General features: G+C 49.3%; 2 protein-coding genes across 4 annotated transcripts in view; one reads left to right on the forward strand and one right to left on the reverse strand.

Moving 5' to 3' along the window:
• Positions 1-7,603: 7,603 nt before the first annotated feature.
• LOC129820884 (tubulin beta-4B chain-like) lies at positions 7,604-10,594 on the forward strand. Its single transcript, XM_055877959.1, has 4 exons — positions 7,604-8,548; positions 8,826-8,934; positions 9,052-9,162; positions 9,394-10,594. Exons 1-4 carry the CDS (start codon positions 8,492-8,494, stop codon positions 10,452-10,454), a joined length of 1,338 nt encoding a protein of 445 aa, XP_055733934.1. The 5' UTR covers positions 7,604-8,491; the 3' UTR covers positions 10,455-10,594.
• A 4,823-nt stretch (positions 10,595-15,417) lies between these two features.
• LOC129820885 (tubulin monoglutamylase TTLL4-like) overlaps positions 15,418-22,850 on the reverse strand; it is a 55,499-nt gene continuing 48,066 nt past the window's right edge. For 2 of the 3 annotated variants that reach the window (XM_055877961.1, XM_055877960.1), the window contains exons 16-19: positions 21,480-21,690; positions 20,442-20,509; positions 19,461-19,522; positions 15,418-19,082 (exon numbers count right to left, since the gene is read on the reverse strand). In XM_055877961.1, the coding sequence (XP_055733936.1) occupies positions 18,908-19,082; positions 19,461-19,522; positions 20,442-20,509; positions 21,480-21,690 (516 nt within the window). In that variant the 3' untranslated portion in view covers positions 15,418-18,907. Of the gene's footprint in view, positions 19,083-19,460; positions 19,523-20,441; positions 20,510-21,479; positions 21,691-22,850 lie in introns of those variants that run through there. The other variant, XM_055877962.1, reaches the window with a different exon arrangement.

Raw genomic sequence — 22,850 nt, forward strand, 5'->3', positions numbered from 1 at the left:
TACTGGTTGGGTTAGGCTACTGGTTGGGTTAGGCTACTGGTTGGGCTAGGCTACTGGTCGGGCTAGGCTACTAGTCGGGTTAGGCTACTAGTTGGGTTAGGCTACTGGTTGGGTTAGGCTACTGGTTGGGTTAGGCTACTGGTCGGGTTAGGCTACTGGTCGGGCTAGGCTACTGGTCGGGCTAGGCTACTGGTCGGGTTAGTCTACTGTTCGGGCTAGGCTACTGGTCGGGCTAGGCTACTGGTCGGGTTAGTCTACTGGTCGGGCTAGGCTACTGGTCGGGTTAGGCTACTGGTCGGGCTAGGCTACTGGTTGGGCTAGGCTACTGGTTGGGCTAGGCTACTGGTTGGGCTAGGCTACTGGTTGGGCTAGGCTACTGGTCGGGTTAGTCTACTCGTCGGGCTAGGCTACTGGTTGGGTTAGTCTACTGGTCGGGTTAGGCTACTGGTCGGGCTAGGCTACTGGTTGGGTTAGGATACTGGTTAGTTTAGGCAACTGGTTGGTCTAGGCTACTGGTTGGTCTAGGCTACTGGTTGGGCTAGGCTACTGGTTGGGCTAGGCTACTGGTTGGGCTAGGCTACTGGTCGGGTTCGGCTACTGGTCGGGTTAGGCTACTGGTCGGGCTAGGCTACTGGTCGGGCTAGGCTACTGGTTGGGCTAGGCTACTGGTCAGGCTACTGGTTGGGCTAGGCTACTGGTCGGGTTAGTCTACTGGTCAGGCTAGGCTACTGGTCGGGCTAGGCTACTGGTTGGGTTAGTCTACTGGTCGGGCTAGGCTACTGGTCGGGTTAGGCTACTGGTCGGGTTAGGCTACTGGTCGGGCTAGGCTACTGGTCGGGTTAGGCTACTGGTCGGGTTAGGCTACTGGTCGGGTTAGGCTACTGGTCGGGTTAGTCAACTGGTCAGGTTAGTCTACTGGTTGGGTTAGTCTACTGGTCGGGTTAGGCTACTGGTTGGGCTAGGCTACTGGTCGGGCTAGGCTACTGGTCGGGTTAGTCTACTGGTCAGGCTACTGGTTGGGCTAGACTACTGGTTGGGCTAGGCTACTGGTCGGGTTAGTCTACTGGTCGGGCTAGGCTACTGGTCGGGTTAGGCTACTGGTCGGGCTAGGCTACTGGTCGGGTTAGTCTACTGGTTGGGTTAGTCTACTGGTCGGGCTAGGCTACTGGTTGGGTTAGGCTACTGGTCGGGTTAGGCTACTGGTCGGGCTAGGCTACTGGTCGGGTTAGGATACTGGTCGGGTTAGGCTACTGGTCGGGTTAGGCTACTGGTCGGGTTAGGCTACTGGTCGGGTTAGTCAACTGGTCAGGTTAGTCTACTGGTTGGGTTAGTCTACTGGTCGGGTTAGGCTACTGGTTGGGCTAGGCTACTGGTCGGGTTAGTCTACTGGTCAGGCTAGGCTACTGGTCGGGCTAGGCTACTGGTTGGGTTAGTCTACTGGTCGGGCTAGGCTACTGGTCGGGTTAGGCTACTGGTCGGGTTAGGCTACTGGTCGGGCTAGGCTACTGGTCGGGTTAGGCTACTGGTCGGGTTAGGCTACTGGTCGGGTTAGGCTACTGGTCGGGTTAGTCAACTGGTCAGGTTAGTCTACTGGTTGGGTTAGTCTACTGGTCGGGTTAGGCTACTGGTTGGGCTAGGCTACTGGTCGGGCTAGGCTACTGGTCGGGTTAGTCTACTGGTCAGGCTACTGGTTGGGCTAGACTACTGGTTGGGCTAGGCTACTGGTCGGGTTAGTCTACTGGTCGGGCTAGGCTACTGGTCGGGTTAGGCTACTGGTCGGGCTAGGCTACTGGTCGGGTTAGTCTACTGGTTGGGTTAGTCTACTGGTCGGGCTAGGCTACTGGTTGGGTTAGGCTACTGGTCGGGTTAGGCTACTGGTCGGGCTAGGCTACTGGTCGGGTTAGGATACTGGTCGGGTTAGGCTACTGGTCGGGTTAGGCTACTGGTCGGGTTAGGCTACTGGTCGGGTTAGTCAACTGGTCAGGTTAGTCTACTGGTTGGGTTAGTCTACTGGTCGGGTTAGGCTACTGGTTGGGCTAGGCTACTGGTCGGGCTAGGCTACTCGTTGTTCTAGGCTGCTAGTTGGGCTAGTCAACTGGTTGGGCTAGTCAACTGGTTGGGCTAGGCTACTGGTTGGGTTAGTCTACTGGTTGGGCTAGGCTACTGGTCGGGTTAGTCAACTGGTTGGGTTAGTCTACTGGTTGGGTTAGTCTACTGGTCGGGTTAGGCTACTGGTTGGGCTAGGCTACTGGTCGGGCTAGGCTACTCGTTGGGCTAGTCAACTGGTTGTCTAGGCTGCTAGTTGGGCTAGTCAACTGGTTGGGCTAGTCAACTGGTTGGGTTAGGCTACTGGTTGGGTTAGGCTACTGGTTGGGTTAGTCTACTGGTCGGGTTAGGCTACTGGTTGGGCTAGGCTACTGGTCGGGCTAGGCTACTCGTTGGGCTAGTCAACTGGTTGTCTAGGCTGCTAGTTGGGCTAGTCAACTGGTTGGGCTAGTCAACTGGTTGGGTTAGGCTACTGGTTGGGTTAGGCTACTGGTTGGGTTAGGCTACTGGTTGGGTTAGGCTACTGGTTGGGCTAGGCTACCGGTTAGGCTAGGCTACTGGTCGGGCTAGGCTACTAGTTGGGCTAGTCAACTGGTTGTCTATGCTGCTAGTTGGGCTAGTCAACTGGTTGGGCTAGTCAACTGGTTGGGTTAGGATACTGGTTGGGCTAGTCAACTGGTTGGGTTAGGATACTGGTTGGGCTAGTCAACTGGTTGGGTTAGGCTACTGGTTGGGTTAGGCTACTGGTTGGGTTAGGCTACTGGTCGGGCTAGTCAACTGGTTGGGTTAGGCTACTGGTCGGGCCAGGCTACTGGTTGGGCTAGGCTACTGGTCGGGTTAGTCTACTGGTCGGGCTAGGCTACTGGTTGGGCTAGGCTACTGGTTGGGTTAGTCTACTGGTCGGGCTAGGCTACTGGTTGGGTTAGGCTACTGGTTGGGCTAGGCTACTGGTTGGGCTAGGCTACTGGTTGGGCTAGGCTACTGGTTGGGCTAGGCTACTGGTCGGGTTCGGCTACTGGTCGGGTTAGGCTACTGGTCGGGCTAGGCTACTGGTCGGGTTAGTCTACTGGTCGGGCTAGGCTACTGGTTGGGCTAGGCTACTGGTCAGGCTACTGGTTGGGCTAGGCTACTGGTCGGGTTAGTCTACTGGTCAGGCTAGGCTACTGGTCGGGTTAGGCTACTGGTCGGGCTAGGCTACTGGTCGGGCTAGGCTACTGGTTGGGTTAGTCTACTGGTCGGGCTAGGCTACTGGTCGGGTTAGGCTACTGGTCGGGTTAGGCTACTGGTCGGGTTAGGCTACTGGTCGGGTTAGGCTACTGGTCGGGTTAGGCTACTGGTTGGGTTAGTCTACTGGTCGGGTTAGGCTACTGGTTGGGCTAGGCTACTGGTCGGGCTAGGCTACTGGTCGGGTTAGTCTACTGGTCAGGCTACTGGTTGGGCTAGACTACTGGTCGGGCTAGGCTACTGGTCGGGTTAGGCTACTGGTCGGGCTAGGCTACTGGTCGGGTTAGTCTACTGGTCGGGTTAGTCTACTGGTCGGGCTAGGCTACTGGTTGGGTTAGGCTACTGGTCGGGTTAGGCTACTGGTCGGGCTAGGCTACTGGTCGGGTTAGGCTACTGGTCGGGTTAGGCTACTGGTCGGGTTAGGCTACTGGTCGGGTTAGTCAACTGGTCGGGTTAGTCTACTGGTCGGGTTAGTCTACTGGTCGGGTTAGGCTACTGGTCGGGCTAGGCTACTGGTTGGGTTAGGCTACTGGTTAGTCTAGGCAACTGGTTGGTCTAGGCTACTGGTTGGTCTAGGCAACTGGTTGGTCTAGGCTACTGGTTGGGCTAGGCTACTGGTTGGGCTAGGCTACTGGTTGGGCTAGGCTACTGGTTGGGCTAGGCTACTGGTTGGTCTAGGCAACTGGTTGGTCTAGGCTACTGGTTGGGTTAGTCTACTGGTCGGGTTAGTCTACTGGTCGGGCTAGGCTACTGGTTGGGCTAGGCTACTGGTTGGGTTAGGCTACTGGTTGGGCTAGGCTACTGGTTGGGCTAGGCTACTGGTCGGGCTAGGCTACTGGTTGGTCTAGGCAACTGGTTGGTCTAGGCTACTGGTTGGGTTAGGCTACTGGTTGGGCTAGGCTACTGGTTGGGCTAGGCTACTGGTCGGGTTAGTCTACTGGTCGGGCTAGGCTACTGGTCGGGCTAGGCTACTGGTTGGGTTAGTCTACTGGTCGGGCTAGGCTACTGGTTGGGTTAGGCTACTGGTTGGGCTAGGCTACTGGTTGGGCTAGGCTACTGGTTGGGCTAGGCTACTGGTCGGGTTAGTCTACTGGTCGGGCTAGGCTACTGGTTGGGCTAGGCTACTGGTTGGGTTAGTCTACTGGTCGGGCTAGGCTACTGGTCGGGTTCGGCTACTGGTCGGGCTAGGCTACTGGTCGGGCTAGGCTACTGGTCGGGCTAGGCTACTGGTCAGGCTACTGGTTGGGCTAGGCTACTGGTCGGGTTAGTCTACTGGTCAGGCTAGGCTACTGGTCGGGTTAGGCTACTGGTCGGGCTAGGCTACTGGTCGGGCTAGGCTACTGGTCGGGTTAGTCTACTGGTCGGGCTAGGCTACTGGTCGGGTTAGGCTACTGGTCGGGTTAGGCTACTGGTCGGGCTAGGCTACTGGTCGGGTTAGGCTACTGGTCGGGTTAGGCTACTGGTCGGGTTAGGCTACTGGTCGGGTTAGGCAACTGGTCAGGTTAGTCAACTGGTCAGGTTAGTCTACTGGTTGGGTTAGTCTACTGGTCGGGTTAGGCTACTGGTTGGGCTAGGCTACTGGTCGGGCTAGGCTACTGGTCGGGTTAGTCTACTGGTCAGGCTACTGGTTGGGCTAGACTACTGGTTGGGCTAGGCTACTGGTCGGGTTATTCTACTGGTCGGGTTATTCTACTGGTCGGGTTAGGCTACTGGTCGGGCTAGGCTACTGGTCGGGTTAGTCTACTGGTTGGGTTAGTCTACTGGTCGGGCTAGGCTACTGGTTGGGTTAGGCTACTGGTCGGGTTAGGCTACTGGTCGGGTTAGGCTACTGGTCGGGCTAGGCTACTGGTCGGGTTAGTCTACTGGTCAGGCTACTGGTTGGGCTAGACTACTGGTTGGGCTAGGCTACTGGTCGGGTTAGTCTACTGGTCGGGCTAGGCTACTGGTCGGGTTAGGCTACTGGTCGGGCTAGGCTACTGGTCGGGTTAGTCTACTGGTTGGGTTAGTCTACTGGTCGGGCTAGGCTACTGGTTGGGTTAGGCTACTGGTCGGGTTAGGCTACTGGTCGGGCTAGGCTACTGGTCGGGTTAGGCTACTGGTCGGGTTAGGCTACTGGTCGGGTTAGGCTACTGGTCGGGTTAGTCAACTGGTCAGGTTAGTCTACTGGTTGGGTTAGTCTACTGGTCGGGTTAGGCTACTGGTTGGGCTAGGCTACTGGTCGGGCTAGGCTACTCGTTGTTCTAGGCTGCTAGTTGGGCTAGTCAACTGGTTGGGCTAGTCAACTGGTTGGGCTAGTCAACTGGTTGGGCTAGGCTACTGGTTGGGTTAGTCTACTGGTTGGGCTAGGCTACTGGTCGGGTTAGTCAACTGGTTGGGTTAGTCTACTGGTTGGGTTAGTCTACTGGTCGGGTTAGGCTACTGGTTGGGCTAGGCTACTGGTCGGGCTAGGCTACTCGTTGGGCTAGTCAACTGGTTGTCTAGGCTGCTAGTTGGGCTAGTCAACTGGTTGGGCTAGTCAACTGGTTGGGTTAGGCTACTGGTTGGGTTAGGCTACTGGTTGGGCTAGGCTACTGGTTAGGCTAGGCTACTGGTCGGGCTAGGCTACTAGTTGGGCTAGTCAATTGGTTGGGCTAGTCAACTGGTTGGGTTAGGATACTGGTTGGGCTAGTCAACTGGTTGGGTTAGGATACTGGTTGGGCTAGTCAACTGGTTGGGTTAGGCTACTGGTTGGGTTAGGCTACTGGTTGGGTTAGGCTACTGGTCGGGCTAGTCAACTGGTTGGGTTAGGCTACTGGTCGGGCTAGGCTACTGGTTCTAAAGCTATAAGATGAATACAAAAGAAGATGGAAGAGAGAGATGCCAGTAGAGATGTCAGCAGAGATGCAGGAATTGTGCAACAAGGGAACAAGACAGAAAGAGTGAACATTGTTAAATTAACTCATAGGCTGGGATATTAATCTACCATTTGAATGCTATAGCCTATACATTAGGCCTAGCCTTCATTACATTTAGGCGACCACCACCTGTGCTATCTATGCCAGCCAGAAACAAACAAATGATTTTGTCTTACTCACGTGTTGTGCCAATTCGTCAGTTTAATTAAATGCGAAAAAAAAAAAAAAAAAAAGGGTAGGCTATAGCGCCTGTATCACTGGGCACAGACGTCAATTCAATGTCTATTCCACGTTGGTTCAATGTAGGCTAATGTCATTTAAATGTCATGGAATAAAACCGTTGATTCAACCAGTGTGTGCCCAGTGGGTATGAAACCCTGGCTGCTGAAGGAGGCAACATATTGTAACGACCCCGGGTTTATGAACGCGGAAATCGATCCTGGCGCACGAGCATGCTTTTGCGGCACAGTCGATAGCTCGCCGGAACTCGGGCTAGAAGGTCGAAGGTTCGAGACCTGCTCCCTGCCTGTTTCATTACATTATTGCAAAGCAAGGAATCCCCATTCTCCACTGAGCACATTTGTGGAAATGTCAAGTTCCCTTTCTCATCCATAAACTCATATCAAGTGCAAGTGCGCTGTCCAGCAGCTCACGTGCCTTTTCATTAGGAAGGATGTCTAACGTGGATCCCTAAAATAATGATTATGATCACATTTCCTCAGTTTAAATATGTTTTTCCTATGACGACACCTATTTTGGCAGCCCGATCATTAGTGATCATTGTAGCCAAGCCTTTTACCATCTAGACATGATATTGAAATATCTTCACGTCCAGAATAAAGCCACCAGGCTTCCGGCATAGACTTCATTGAATTAAAACAAATAAAGAATTACAGGGGGCAGTTTGGAAAAGACGAATCCCGTATAAATATTCCTCTGGAATGAGGCACATACTGGGGTAATAATTACATAATAACCAACGTGGTTAGTAATACTAGAGCTGTCGCTCTCCCCCCCACTTCAAACTTTCCATGTCAATGAATTTGATAGGCAACATGATGTTAACATTATGATATAACGTAGCCCATGGCTAGTTTCTGATGGACTACAGACAAGATGTGAAGGTGAGCCCGAATAAGTTTTTAGGAAAGAAGAAATGTGATTTGTGTGTGTCCGAGGTGCGCTTTGATAAATGGGTCATTTTACTGTGCGCGCCTATGTGTGTTTGCGCTAATTATCAATATGTCCATTCAGAAAGTCTCCTAAAGTAGCCTGTCTGGACTCCATCTCTTAATAAGAGAGGGCCAAATAATATAATTGAAATGAGCATAACAAAATTGTAAAAATGCGTAAGTCATGATGACAGGAATGACGACAGGTGGCCGTTTTGCGTTTATTTCCTCTCGTTCATCGGATGTAACTGACGCAAACGTAGCTCGATTGAATCTTGTCGGATAATATTTTCCGTATCATTATTTCTCTCATTGTGGATTCCTCTCTGGCTACAATAGTCACTTTGAACAACATGCTCTTGCATTGACAGCAGGTCATAACGGTATTGTGTGTTGTTCTTAAAATTATAATTCTATATTGCGCCAAATTTGCACGTGATTCATAATGTTGTCATGGAAAATATGAATGTTGTTAACTTAAATGCTCATATTGAACGTTGAGATGGCCAAAGACACTGGCCTTTCGGCAATGACAAGGAGTAGCAAGGTTGAAATGTTAGCTAAAGGCTACTGGCCTATGGCTGGTGACGTGAACGGGCAAAAGCGGGGAGAGATGAGCGCCACATGGTGCATCGTCCACAAACATACAACATCGCTTTTCCATTCAATATATGTTTGAATATATGTGAAAACACAGAATCCTACTCATTACTCCACGTGTTAATTACATCACTTTTATTTGGAGTAGACTTCGCTTTGAATGGGGCACCCGGCTCACACCCGGGAGCAGCCCTCTTCCAAAACGAATGGAATCAAATTTCAACCGGTTCAAATCACACCTGACACGGGCGCCCAGGCCAGGTTCATCGAATCCCCTCCTTATTGACCACGCGTACACGGTTCATGCATGAGCACCAATAACATTAACTGCATCTTTTGAAATAACCAATAGTATGACCCCTTTTTTAAATTTTAAAATATGACGCGTGGTTCAAGTAACCAATAGCCTGTCTAGAAATTCGTTTTTTTTTTTTTTAAGCAACGCTCTGATCAACCGTTAGTTACAGAAAAGACAACGATCGGTTTGGTGGTTGATAGATTTAGCAACCATTTAATTAAATATTTTCACGACTATTTATCGTCACATATAGTACAATGAGGGAAATTGTTCACCTACAAGCGGGTCAATGTGGAAATCAGATCGGCGCCAAGGTGGGTAATGTAGCGATCTGCTGTTTGCTAATAATGGGTTAGCTAAAGGCCGTGCTAACATCAACTTAGTTAACGGTTTTAACGTTATTTGACCTTGCTAGCTAACATTAGTTTGCTAATCACAAGTAACTAACGTTAGCTAGCTACCAAGTTTGCCACATTAACGTTAGCTAGCCACCAAGTCTGTCACATTTATTAAAATTAGCTAGCTATGTCTGTTCAGTTTGCCACCGTCCAAGCTAACTAAAGTAGCCAACTGATTTTCTTTTTGTGTTAGTTTTGGGAGGTGATTAGTGATGAGCATGGAATAGATCCAACTGGGACATACCATGGGGACAGCGACCTTCAGCTGGAGAGAATAAATGTCTACTACAATGAAGCAACTGGTCGGTAAAAATACACAACAAATAAAACTTCATCAGCAGAGTACATCATGTAACTTGGGAGCTTTGTAGTTTGACTCTCTGACATGGATTCTATTGTATTTGTGTCCCCAACAACAGGAGGAAAATATGTCCCCAGAGCCATCCTGGTGGATCTGGAACCCGGCACCATGGATTCAGTTCGGTCTGGACCATTTGGACAAATATTTAGGCCAGATAACTTTGTCTTTGGTAAGTGGATTTTGTAAATGTAAATAAGTAACGTTGGCTAAACTAGTAGCTAGCTAAGGTAGATATCATCTGTCAAGATGTTCAATGTGTAGACTAATCACTCAGGTCATACAACACAAATAACTTCAACTAGCAAGTTGGGGGGAAATGTACGAGTGGCCTCTACCTCTAAATGACTATTGAAAATGTCTAACATTTATTTAATTGTTGTGTTTTTTTTTCTGCTCACAGGGCAGAGTGGTGCTGGTAACAACTGGGCTAAAGGCCACTACACAGAGGGAGCAGAGCTGGTGGACTCTGTTCTGGATGTGGTGAGGAAAGAGGCGGAGAGCTGTGACTGTCTACAGGGATTCCAACTCACTCACTCCCTGGGTGGAGGCACAGGATCTGGCATGGGAACTCTACTGATCAGCAAAATCCGTGAAGAATACCCAGACCGAATCATGAACACCTTTAGCGTAGTGCCCTCGCCCAAAGTATCGGACACTGTTGTTGAGCCTTACAACGCTACCCTCTCCGTTCACCAGCTTGTAGAGAACACCGATGAAACCTATTGCATAGACAATGAAGCCTTGTATGACATCTGCTTCCGTACCCTGAAGCTGACCACCCCAACATATGGTGATCTAAACCACCTGGTGTCAGCCACCATGAGTGGAGTCACTACCTGCCTGAGGTTCCCTGGCCAGCTGAATGCTGACCTGCGTAAGCTAGCCGTCAACATGGTCCCCTTCCCCCGCCTGCACTTCTTCATGCCTGGCTTTGCCCCCCTCACCAGCAGAGGCAGCCAGCAGTACCGTGCCCTGACTGTCCCCGAGCTCACCCAGCAGATGTTTGATGCTAAGAACATGATGGCCGCCTGCGACCCCCGCCACGGTCGTTACCTCACCGTGGCCGCCATCTTCCGAGGCCGCATGTCCATGAAGGAGGTGGACGAGCAGATGCTGAACGTGCAGAACAAGAACAGCAGCTACTTTGTGGAATGGATCCCCAACAACGTGAAGACGGCCGTCTGCGACATCCCTCCCCGCGGCCTCAAGATGGCCGCCACCTTCATCGGCAACAGCACGGCCATCCAGGAGCTGTTCAAGCGTATCTCTGAGCAGTTCACCGCCATGTTCCGCCGCAAGGCCTTCCTTCACTGGTACACCGGGGAGGGCATGGACGAGATGGAGTTCACCGAGGCCGAGAGCAACATGAACGACCTGGTGTCTGAGTACCAACAGTACCAGGACGCCACTGCTGAGGAGGAGGGAGAGTTTGAAGAGGAGGGAGAGGAGGATATGGGCTGAATACTGACTAGGTCCCCCCCGATCCCTTGGTTCCTCCCCCCTATCCCTTGGTTCCTCCCCCTTATCCCTTGGTTCCTCCCCCCTATCCCTTGGTTCCTCCCCCTTATCCCTTGGTTCCTTATCCCTTGGTCCCCCCCCCCTTATCCCTTGGTCCCCCCCCCCCCCCCCCCCTTTATCCCTTGGTCCCCCCCCCCCCCTTATCCCTTGGTTCCTCCCCCTTATCCCTTGGTTCCTCCCCCTTATCCCTTGGTTCCCCCCCCCTTATCCCTTGGTTCCCCCCCCCCCCTTATCCCTTGGTCCCCCCCCCCCCTTATCCCTTGGTTCCCCCCCCCTTATCCCTTGGTTCACCCCCCCTTATCCCTTGGTTCCCCCCCCCCCTTTATCCCTTGGTCCCCCCCCCCTTATCCCTTGGTTCCTTATCCCTTGGTTCCCCCCCCCTTATCCCTTGGTTCCCCCCCCCCCCCCCCTTATCCCTTGGTCCCCCCTTATCCCTTGGTTCCTCCCCCTTATCCCTTGGTTCCTCCCCCTTATCCCTTGGTCCCTCCCCCTTATCCCTTGGTCCCCCCCCCTTATCCCTTGGTCCCCCCCCCCCTTATCCCTTGGTCCCCCCCCTTATCCCTTGGTTCACCCCCCCTTATCCCTTGGTTCCCCCCCCCCCCCTTTATCCCTTGGTCCCCCCCCCCTTATCCCTTGGTTCCCCCCCCCCCCCCCTTATCCCTTGGTCCCCCCCCCCCTTATCCCTTGGTTCACCCCCCCCCTTATCCCTTGGTCCCCCCCCCCTTATCCCTTGGTCCCCCCCCCCCCCCCCCCTTATCCCTTGGTGTTCCTCCCCCTCCCCTTATCCCTTGGTGTTCCTCCCCCTCCCCTTATCCCTTGGTTCCTCCCCCTTATCCCTTGGTTCCCCCCCCCTTATCCCTTGGTTCCCCCCCTTATCCCTTGGTTCCCCCCCCCTTATCCCTTGGTTCCCCCCCCCTTATCCCTTGGTTCCCCCCCCCTTATCCCTTGGTTCCCCCCCCCCCCTTATCCCTTGGTTCCCCCCCCCTTATCCCTTGGTCCCCCCCCCTTATCCCTTGGTTCCCCCCCCTTATCCCTTGGTTCCCCCCCCCTTATCCCTTGGTTCCCCCCCCCTTATCCCTTGGTCCCCCCCCCTTATCCCTTGGTTCCCCCCCCCTTATCCCTTGGTTTCCCCCCCCCCCTTATCCCTTGGTTTCCCCCCCCCCCTTATCCCTTGGTTCCCCCCCCCTTATCCCTTGGTCCCCCCCCTTATCCCTTGGTTCACCCCCCCTTATCCCTTGGTTCCCCCCCCCTTATCCCTTGGTTTCCCCCCCCCTTATCCCTTGGTTTCCCCCCCCCCCTTATCCCTTGGTTCCCCCCCCCTTATCCCTTGGTCCCCCCCCCTTATCCCTTGGTTCACCCCCCCTTATCCCTTGGTTCCCCCCCCCCCCTTATCCCTTGGTCCCCCCCCCCCCCTTATCCCTTGGTTCACCCCCCCTTATCCCTTGGTCCCCCCCCCTTATCCCTTGGTTCCCCCCCCCCTTATCCCTTGGTTCCCCCCCCCTTATCCCTTGGTTCCCCCCCCCTTATCCCTTGGTTCCCCCCCCCCTTATCCCTTGGTTCCCCCCCCCCTTATCCCTTGGTTCCCCCCCCCCTTATCCCTTGGTCCCCCCCCCCCCCTTATCCCTTGGTTCACCCCCCCTTATCCCTTGGTTCCCCCCCCCCTTATCCCTTGGTTCCCCCCCCCTTATCCCTTGGTCCCCCCCCCTTATCCCTTGGTTCCCCCCCCCCTTATCCCTTGGTTTCCCCCCCCTTATCCCTTGGTTTCCCCCCCCCCCTTATCCCTTGGTTCCCCCCCCTTATCCCTTGGTCCCCCCCCCTTATCCCTTGGTTCACCCCCCCTTATCCCTTGGTTCCCCCCCCCCCCTTTATCCCTTGGTCCCCCCCCTTATCCCTTGGTTCCTCCCCCTTATCCCTTGGTTCCCCCCCCCTTATCCCTTGGTTCCTCCCCCTTATCCCTTGGTCCCCCCCTCCCCCTTATCCCTTGGTTCCTCCCCCTTATCCCTTGGTTCCTCCCCCTTATCCCTTGGTTCCTCCCCCTTATCCCTTGGTTCCTCCCCCTTATCCCTTGGTTCCTCCCCCTTATCCCTTGGTCCCTCCCCCTTATCCCTTGGTCCCCCCCCCTTATCCCTTGGTCCCCCCCCCCCCTTATCCCTTGGTCCCCCCCCCTTATCCCTTGGTCCCCCCCCCCCTTATCCCTTGGTTCCTCCCCCTTATCCCTTGGTCCCCCCCCCCCTTATCCCTTGGTCCCCCCCCCCTTATCCCTTGGTCCCCCCCCCCTTATCCCTTGGTCCCCCCCCCCTTATCCCTTGGTTCCCCCCCTTATCCCTTGGTTCCCCCCCCCTTATCCCTTGGTTCCCCCCCCCCCCCCTTTATCCCTTGGTCCCCCCCCCTTATCCCTTGGTTCCCCCCCCCCTTATCCCTTGGTTCACCCCCCCCTTATCCCTTGCCCCCCCCCCCCCCCCCCTTATCCCTTGGTTCCCCCCCCACCCCTTATCCCTTGGTGTTCCTCCCCCCCCCCTTATCCCTTGGTGTTCCTCCCCCCCTTATCCCTTGGTTCCTCCCCCTTATCCCTTGCCCCCCCCCCGATCCCTTGGTTCCCCCCCGATCCCTTGGTTCTAGTAAATCCAGTTCTTTGTTAACACAGAAAATCGTTTGTCTTTTTAGAATTCTGTTTTTTTCTCGTCATTTTCTCAAAGAAAAACCAAGTCTAAAGATGAACACAGCTTAATGCTTGTGAATAAACACTAGTTATTCAGTGGGAACAGTTTATTAAAATGTTAAGAGTTCAGTAAGGGAAGGTGAAATGACAACCCGTAAAGCGTTAACATGTTATACTGTTTGTTAATTCACAGGGGTATGTTTTCAATGAATAATGTAATATGACTTTGCATGAAGAACAAACAAGGCAGAAACATAATACTAAAGATTGTTCCACTTTTCATCACAAGCGACTCAATCCTACGACAACATGAAATGGTTCTGCTGTTATGAGACTCAACCAGTGATAAATACACTAGATGACTGCCAGGGGGCGCTGTTTTGAGGCCATCTTGGCTCTCCCCCACCATAGTCATTTTATTTTTGAAAGCTGTAGAAATGCATTGCCTATATTTGTTTTTGTCGTGTTTATTATATTACAGACACCTTCATGCCTTCTGTTAAATTAAATTGCCAGCTAAAATGTTTAAATAAATTGGATTTTCTATAAAGTATTAATGTTACTGTCCTCACTACAGCAAAAAAATACATGTCATTTTTCCCTTGAAACATTTAATTGAAGTTCTGTAGTATTCCACTCATTCCTGTGGTGGATTGCTACTGCTGGGGGGGGGTGCCAATATGGCCGACCGGTGGCTATAAAGCCTCTCAATGGCCAAAACATAACAATCAGCAATCCAGGGTTTATTTACATCACTCGATTCAACACACTACAAAATGAAATGTTTCAGCTTTTGTGAATATTTCTATGACAATCTAATTGTAAGGCTATTTGAAGTTCAGTTACATGTTTCATTTATGTCAAATACAGTACATTGATCATTGATAAAATAGTTACTATTTTTAACAGTTCACATTTCATGACTGACTTTAGGCACAAACACTAGCATCCATGAGAAGTAACTACAGTGTCTGAAGGCCAGGGGGTAGGGTCAGCCAGGAGACTCCTGTCCTGGCAGACTCCTTGCCACTCAACCCCTACTAAACATTACACCACAGACCAACCATGGCTATTTCTACAGCTATTTGTTTTTTACTTATTTCATTCTCACCCACCCCAATGTACTGACCACTGATTCCATGGTCACCCATTCTCACCCACCCAATCAATCAAGTTTATTTTATATAGCCCTTCGTACATCAGCTAATATCTCAAAGTGCTGTATAGAAACCCAGCCTAAAACCCCAAACAGCAAGCAATACAGGTGTAGAAGCACGGTGGCTAGGAAAAACTCCCTAGAAAGGCCAGAACCTAGGAAGAAACCTAGAGAGGAACCAGGCTATGAGCGGTGTCCTCTTCTGGCTGTGCCGGGTGGAGATTATAACAGAACATGGCCAAGATGTTCAAATGTTCATAAATGACCAGCAGGGTCAAATAATAATAATCACAGTAGTTGTCGAGGGTGCAACAGGTCAGCACCTCAGGAGTAAATGTCAGTTGGCTTTTCATAGCCGATCATTAAGAGTATCTCTACCGCTCCTGCTGTCTCTAGAGTTGAAAACAGAAGGTCTGGGACAGGTAGCACGTCCGGTGAACAGGTCAGGGTTCCATAGCCGCAGGCAGAACAGTTGAAACTGGAGCAGCAGCACGACCAGGTGGACTGGGGACAGCAAGGAGTCATCAGGCCAGGTGGACTGGAGGTTATTAGTTTTCTTATTCTTACTCATGTTTTTTAAACTATATTGTTGGTTAAGGGATTGTAAGTCAGCATTTCACTGTTGTATTCGGCGCATGTGACTAATAAAATTAGATTTGATTCAACCTCCTTGTACTAGATTGTCTCTCAACCCTTGGCTTCTGATGCTGCTGAGGCACGTCAATGTCCGTCTCATGAGGTTGAGAGAAAAGTAGTGAATTATTTGAGTCAACCACTGTTGGCTTGGCAGCTTGCCGTTCTCAGGAGACTGGGATGTTGACTTGCCACACCGCTGAGCGTCTTCAGTGTTTGTTTCCCACCCAGCGTGCCCAGGGGCATTCCACACAGCCTTGTCTCAAGCATCCACAGGGGGTCAACTTTGACCTTTTAATAGTTGCTTGGTCAGGTAGATTGTTGTAAAAAATATGTTAAGTCCTTTTATCTAAACATGCTGTACATTTATCCTATAAAAATGTTGAAAACTACAATGTCACAACTTGAAGTCCATAAATCCCTTTTGAATTATTTAGAAAGGAAAAGACTGAAATGAGTCATTCTTCAAATATCAGTTTTAATGTGTACACATGAACCTGAGCAGTTATTTCCCTAATCTGGGACTAATAGAACAATTTAAAACTAGTATTTATTCATAACAATTATTACTACAACTTCAAATTGTAAAAATTGTTTACATATATGCTTTATAATATGTAAAATGACCAGCCAAATGCAGATATATATACCCACCCCATAGTAACCAAGGCTGAAATGCAGTTATATATATACCCACCCCATAGTAACCAAGGCTGAAATGCAGATATATATACCCACCCCATAGTAACCAAGGCTGAAATGCAGATATATATATACCCACCCCATAGTAACCAAGGCTGAAATACAGTTATATATATACCCACCCCATAGTAACCAAGGCTGAAATGCAGATATATATATATATACCCACCCCATAGTAACCAAGGCTGAAATACAGTTATATATATACCCACCCCATAGTAACCAAGGCTGAAATGCAGATATATATATACCCACCCCATAGTAACCAAGGCTGAAATACAGTTATATATATACCCACCCCATAGTAACCAAGGCTGAAATGCAGATATATATACCCACCCCATAGTAACCAAGGCTGAAATGCAGATATATATATATACCCACCCCATAGTAACCAAGGCTGAAATGCAGTTATATATATACCCACCCCATAGTAACCAAGGCTGAAATGCAGTTATATATATATATACCCACCCCATAGTAACCAAGGCTGAAATGCAGTTATATATATATATACCCACCCCATAGTAACCAAGGCTGAAATGCAGATATATATATATACCCACCCCATAGTAACCAAGGCTGAAATGCAGATATATATACCCACCCCATAGTAACCAAGGCTGAAATGCAGATATATATATACCCACCCCATAGTAACCAAGGCTGAAATGCAGATATATATATACCCACCCCATAGTAACCAAGGCTGAAATGCAGATATATATATATACCCACCCCATAGTAACCAAGGCTGAAATGCAGTTATATATATACCCACCCCATAGTAACCAAGGCTGAAATGCAGATATATATACCCACCCCATAGTAACCAAGGCTGAAATGCAGATATATATACCCACCCCATAGTAACCAAGGCTGAAATGCAGTTATATATATATATACCCACCCCATAGTAACCAAGGCTGAAATGCAGTTATATATATACCCACCCCATAGTAACCAAGGCTGAAATGCAGATATATATATATATACCCACCCCATAGTAACCAAGGCTGAAATGCAGTTATATATACCCACCCCATAGTAACCAAGGCTGAAATGCAGTTATATATACCCACCCCATAGTAACCAAGGCTGAAATGCAGATATATATATACCCACCCCATAGTAACCAAGGCTGAAATGCAGATATATATATATACCCACCCCATAGTAACCAAGGCTGAAATGCAGATATATATATATACCCACCCCATAGTAACCAAGGCTGAAATGCAGATATATATATACCCACCCCATAGTAACCAAGGCTGAAATGCAGATATATATATATACCCACCCCATAGTAACCAAGGCTGAAATACAGTTATATATATACCCACCCCATAGTAACCAAGGCTGAAATGCAGATATATATACCCACCCCATAGTAACCAAGGCTGAAATGCAGATATATATATATACCCACCCCATAGTAACCAAGGCTGAAATGCAGTTATATATATACCCACCCCATAGTAACCAAGGCTGAAATGCAGTTATATATATATATACCCACCCCATAGTAACCAAGGCTGAAATGCAGTTATATATATATATACCCACCCCATAGTAACCAAGGCTGAAATGCAGATATATATATATATACCCACCCCATAGTAACCAAGGCTGAAATGCAGATATATATATATACCCACCCCATAGTAACCAAGGCTGAAATGCAGATATATATACCCACCCCATAGTAACCAAGGCTGAAATGCAGATATATATATACCCACCCCATAGTAACCAAGGCTGAAATGCAGATATATATATACCCACCCCATAGTAACCAAGGCTGAAATGCAGATATATATATATACCCACCCCATAGTAACCAAGGCTGAAATGCAGTTATATATATACCCACCCCATAGTAACCAAGGCTGAAATGCAGATATATATACCCACCCCATAGTAACCAAGGCTGAAATGCAGATATATATACCCACCCCATAGTAACCAAGGCTGAAATGCAGTTATATATATATATACCCACCCCATAGTAACCAAGGCTGAAATGCAGTTATATATATACCCACCCCATAGTAACCAAGGCTGAAATGCAGATATATATATATATACCCACCCCATAGTAACCAAGGCTGAAATGCAGTTATATATACCCACCCCATAGTAACCAAGGCTGAAATGCAGTTATATATACCCACCCCATAGTAACCAAGGCTGAAATGCAGATATATATATACCCACCCCATAGTAACCAAGGCTGAAATGCAGATATATATATATACCCACCCCATAGTAACCAAGGCTGAAATGCAGATATATATATATACCCACCCCATAGTAACCAAGGCTGAAATGCAGATATATATATATACCCACCCCATAGTAACCAAGGCTGAAATGCAGTTATATATATACCCACCCCATAGTAACCAAGGCTGAAATGCAGTTATATATACCCACCCCATAGTAACCAAGGCTGAAATGCAGATATATATATACCCACCCCATAGTAACCAAGGCTGAAATGCAGTTATATATATACCCACCCCATAGTAACCAAGGCTGAAATGCAGTTATATATACCCACCCCATAGTAACCAAGGCTGAAATGCAGATATATATACCCACCCCATAGTAACCAAGGCTGAAATGCAGATATATATATACCCACCCCATAGTAACCAAGGCTGAAATGCAGATATATATATATACCCACCCCATAGTAACCAAGGCTGAAATGCAGATATATATACCCACCCCATAGTAACCAAGGCTGAAATGCAGATATATATACCCACCCCATAGTAACCAAGGCTGAAATGCTAGAAACACAAGCATTTCACTGCACCTGCAATAACAAAATCTGTGTACCAATAAACTTTGATTTAGATTTGATGTAAACACACCCAGGAGTGGAATCTGATTGGACTGGCTCTAAGTAGGCAGGGCAGCCTTTTGATTTTCTCCTCGGCCGATTGGCCAAAAGCTGCTGTCTGTCCACCCGGTCCAGAGAAGCCCCTCCCTCCTATCCAGCACTAACACTCCACATTATGAAGAAAAATAAACCAATCAGAAAACTCAAGTGATCTTATCACGTCAGATACAGCTGTTTGTCCCTGTCCAGTTCCGACTACGGTAGTGAAAAGAGGAACATGCAGAGAGAGAGAGGTTCATGTTTCCTTGACCCTCCATCACACCTCCCCAAAACGAGGGGATGTGTTTTGTGCCTTCTGGAAGTCAACAGTGTTACGGTGCAGTGAGGGCAGGTTAACTCTCAAACTCCTCATCTCTGGGTGGCACGCTGGCTGTCGACTCGGTGGCCAGGCTGAGGCCGGGCGAGGAGGCGGAGGAGCCCAGGAGGCTGATGTCTGGGAGGGAGGTGGTGACCTCCTGGGAGAAACAGTACTCCTCCTGGTCTGGCTGGGGCCTAGTCACCACCACACTGGAATAAGAGGAGGTGGACACAGAGACTTGGTCTTAGAGATCAAAAGGAAACAATTCCAACTGTGGAGAAATGTAGTCCTGTTCCCAGTAGCGCTGTATGTGTGTGTGTGTGTGTGTGTGTGTGTGTGTGTGTGTGTGTGTGTGTGTGTGTGGTGTGTGTAGTTACACTATAGACTGCCTGGGGTTACCAGGGCTTTATTGTATAGAGAAGCTGTGAAGTTAGAGCCACTGCATAAGGTCCTGTGTGTGTGTGTGTGTGTGTGTGTGTGTGTGTGTGTGTGTGTGTGTGTGTGTGTGTGTGTGTGTGTGTGTGTGTGTGTGTGTGTGTGTGTGTGTGTGTGTGTGTGTGTGTGTGTGTGTGTGTGTGTCCACTCACCTCGATCTGCTTGGCTCCTGCCTGAGGTGATCAGACTTGGGAACGTAGGTCGACTCGGACCACTAGAAAATAACAAATAAATCATAAAGAATAAAGGTTTAGAAAGTGTCTGTCCTTATCTAGGAGACATAAGCTGAGGACATATATATAAATATATGTTTGTCCCGTGACACTTGTGGGGGTCGTAGAGCGAAACGGAGAACACCACCGTGATTGGGAGTCCCAGAGGGCGGCGCACAATTGGTCCAGCGGCATCTGCGTTTGGCCCGGGAGGTAGGCCGTCATTGTAAATAAGAATTTGTTCTGAACTGACTTGCCAAGTTAAATAAAGGTTAAATAAAATAAATAAATAAACAATAATGTTGACGAGAGTCTCATCTTTCCATAGTGGTCATTAGTTAATAACCATTCAGACGCTACAGATGTTTTCGCGAGAAGACAACATTTTCCACCGCAGATGTGGAAGGTCGATTAACTAATGACCAACAGGAAATAACAGATATCTCTAGGTGGATTGAAACACAGCCCAACAGGAAATAACATCTCTAGGTGGATGGAAACACAGCCCAACAGGAAATAACATCTCTAGGTGGATGGAAACACAGCCCAACAGGAAATAACATCTCTAGGTGGATTGAAACACAGCCCAACAGGAAATAACATCTCTAGGTGGATTGAAACACAGCCCAACAGGAAATAACATCTCTAGGTGGATTGAAACACAGCCCAACAGGAAATAACATCTCTAGGTGGATTGAAACACAGCCCAACAGGAAATAACATCTCTAGGTGGATTGAAACACAGCCCATGGTGGAATAACAGCTTAAATTTACACATTTCGATTTTATTATTATGTTACTTAGATTGGTGCATCAATAGACTCTTAAGGATTGCCTTTAACCCGCGAGGGGCGACTGTGTGTAATGTCATCCACATATATACATCTAAATGAACAGCATTCCCAGAGAGAAAATACTCACTAGATGTGCAGCGTCTGTGGTTCCTAGATGGACCCCTTTCTGACACAGACTCCTCAGCACACGGACTCCTACAAACAACAAGACAATGGTAACGAGTAGTGGGCCCCCCTAGTGGATGCAGGTGGAAGTGCAACAAGCATTCAGCCATACTGTCAACTAGCTTTAGACCAGAGTTCACATCCTAAATGGGCCCTCTATAGTGCACTGCCGTTGACCAGAAACCGATGGCCCTGCTCTAAAGTAGTGCAGAGGAAAATGGGTGCCATTTAAGACATATAAAGTACCGTGGCTCTTGTTCAGAGAGACAGAGACAGCGAGACCGAGACAGACAGAGGGAGAGAGACAGAGTGACACAGACAGAGAGACAGAGAGAGACAGACAGAGAGACAGAGAGAGACAGACAGACAGAGAGAGACAGACAGAGAGACAGAGAGAGACAGACAGACAGAGAGAGACAGACAGAGAGACAGAGAGACAGAGAGAGACACAGACAAACAGAAACTGAGAGACAGAGAGAGACAGACAGACAGAGAGAAACAGAGAGACAGACAGACAGAGAAACAGAGAGACAGACAGACAGACAGAGAAACAGAGAGACAGACAGACAGACAAACAGAGAGACAGACAGAGAAACAGAGAAACAGAGAGACAGACAGACAGACAGAGAAACAGAGAGACAGACAGAGAAACAGAGAAACAGAGAGACAGACAGAGAAACAGAGAGACAGACAGAGAAACAGAGAGACAGACAGACAGACAGAGAAACAGAGAGACAGACAGAGAAACAGAGAGACAGACAGAGAAACAGTCAGAGAAACAGAGAGACAGACAGAGAGACAGACAGAGAGACAGACAGAGAAACAGACAGAGAAACAGACAGAGAAACAGACAGAGAAACAGACAGAGAAACAGACAGAGAAACAGACAGAGAAACAGACAGAGAAACAGACAGAGAAACAGACAGAGAAACAGACAGAGAAACAGACAGAGAAACAGACAGAGAAACAGACAGAGAAACAGAGAAACAGTCAGACGTACCTTCTCTCCTGTTCTGTCCGTATTTGGTCTCCCACTGGTTGAGCAGGATGTTGAGGTAGCGTGGTTGTTTGAAGAAGCGCAGGTATCGTGAGGAGCAGTGGGACGGGAACACTCGTTCAAACTCTCCCTTCCTGCTCAGCTCGTCCTCCGTCTCAGCCAGGACACGCACGTCCTCTGGAGTCATAACGTCCAGGATGGAGGAGAAGAAGTCCTACAGAGACAGTCGGTTATACGTTCAACTGCAGATTGATTTCATAGGCAGGTACATCAATATCGTGACATAAAGCTGGTGTGTCTCACTCTCATCCTAACCGCATTATACGGAGGCTCCGACTGAGAAATAAGCAGTGGAACGACCCTCCGAAGAGGGACTTTTGAGCGGGAAAGTCGGAGACGGAGATGACGCCAGAGTTGACAAGTTGTGACGTTTCATCACTGACCGTGAACCATTTCAACGAACAGATTTTAAACTCATCAATGTGGATAATGTAGCTAGTTTGACCATATTGTCAACGTTAAGCAAACTAATTTACTTTATTATTTTTTTAGCAATGTTAGCTAGCTCATCTATTTAGCTAAAACCTCACTGGTTGAAGAATTATTCAGACTTTTAAAAGCAGTTGAGGTCGCCCGAGTGTCGCAGTGGTCTAACACCCTGCATCATAGTCCTAGCTGTGTCACTAGAGATTCTGGGTTCGAGTCCAGGCTCTGTCGCAGCCGGCCACGACCGGGAGACCCATGAGACGGCGCACAATTGTCCCAGCGTCGTCCGGATTAGGGGGAGGGTTTGTCCCATCGCGCTCTAGCGACTCCCGCGGCGGGCCGGGCGCAATGCAGGCTGACACGGTGTTTCCTCCGACACATTGGTGCGGCTGGCTTCCGGGTTAAACGGTCGGTGTCAAGAAACAGTGCGGCTTGGCTGGGTTGTGTTTCGGAGGACGCACGGCTCTCCACCTTCGCCTCTCCCGAGTCCGTACGGGAGTTTCAGCGATGGGACAAGACTGTAACTACCAACTGGATATCACGAAATTGGGAAGAAAAATTGTATATATTTTTTTTATAATAATAAAAAAACAATCATGTCGGGACTTACGACTTCATAACGGGACTTGAACACAATCATGTCGGGACTTACGACTTCATAACGGGACTTGAACACAATCATGTCGGGACTCACGACTTCATAACGGGACTTGAACACAATCATGTCGGGACTCACGACTTCATAACGGGACTTGAACACAATCATGTCAGGACTTACGACTTCATAACGGGACTTGAACACAATCATCTCAGGACTTACGACTTCATAACGGGACTTGAACACAATCCCGTCGGGACTCACGACTTCATAACGGGACTTGAACACAA

The sequence above is a fragment of the Salvelinus fontinalis genome, chromosome 23 (assembly GCF_029448725.1).
Source record: "Salvelinus fontinalis isolate EN_2023a chromosome 23, ASM2944872v1, whole genome shotgun sequence".
Lineage (NCBI taxonomy): Eukaryota > Metazoa > Chordata > Actinopteri > Salmoniformes > Salmonidae > Salvelinus > Salvelinus fontinalis.

What these genes read in the sequence shown, in the direction of transcription:
- LOC129820884 (XM_055877959.1), top strand. Translation starts at nt 8,492, where the DNA reads ATGAGGGAAATTGTTCACCTACAAGCGGGTCAATGTGGAAATCAGATC. An exon ending in GAAATCAGATCGGCGCCAAG is followed by an intron (nt 8,549 to 8,825) that starts GTGGGTAATGTA and finishes TTTTTGTGTTAG; the next exon opens with TTTTGGGAGGTGATTAGTGA. An exon ending in GCCAGATAACTTTGTCTTTG is followed by an intron (nt 9,163 to 9,393) that starts GTAAGTGGATTT and finishes TTCTGCTCACAG; the next exon opens with GGCAGAGTGGTGCTGGTAAC.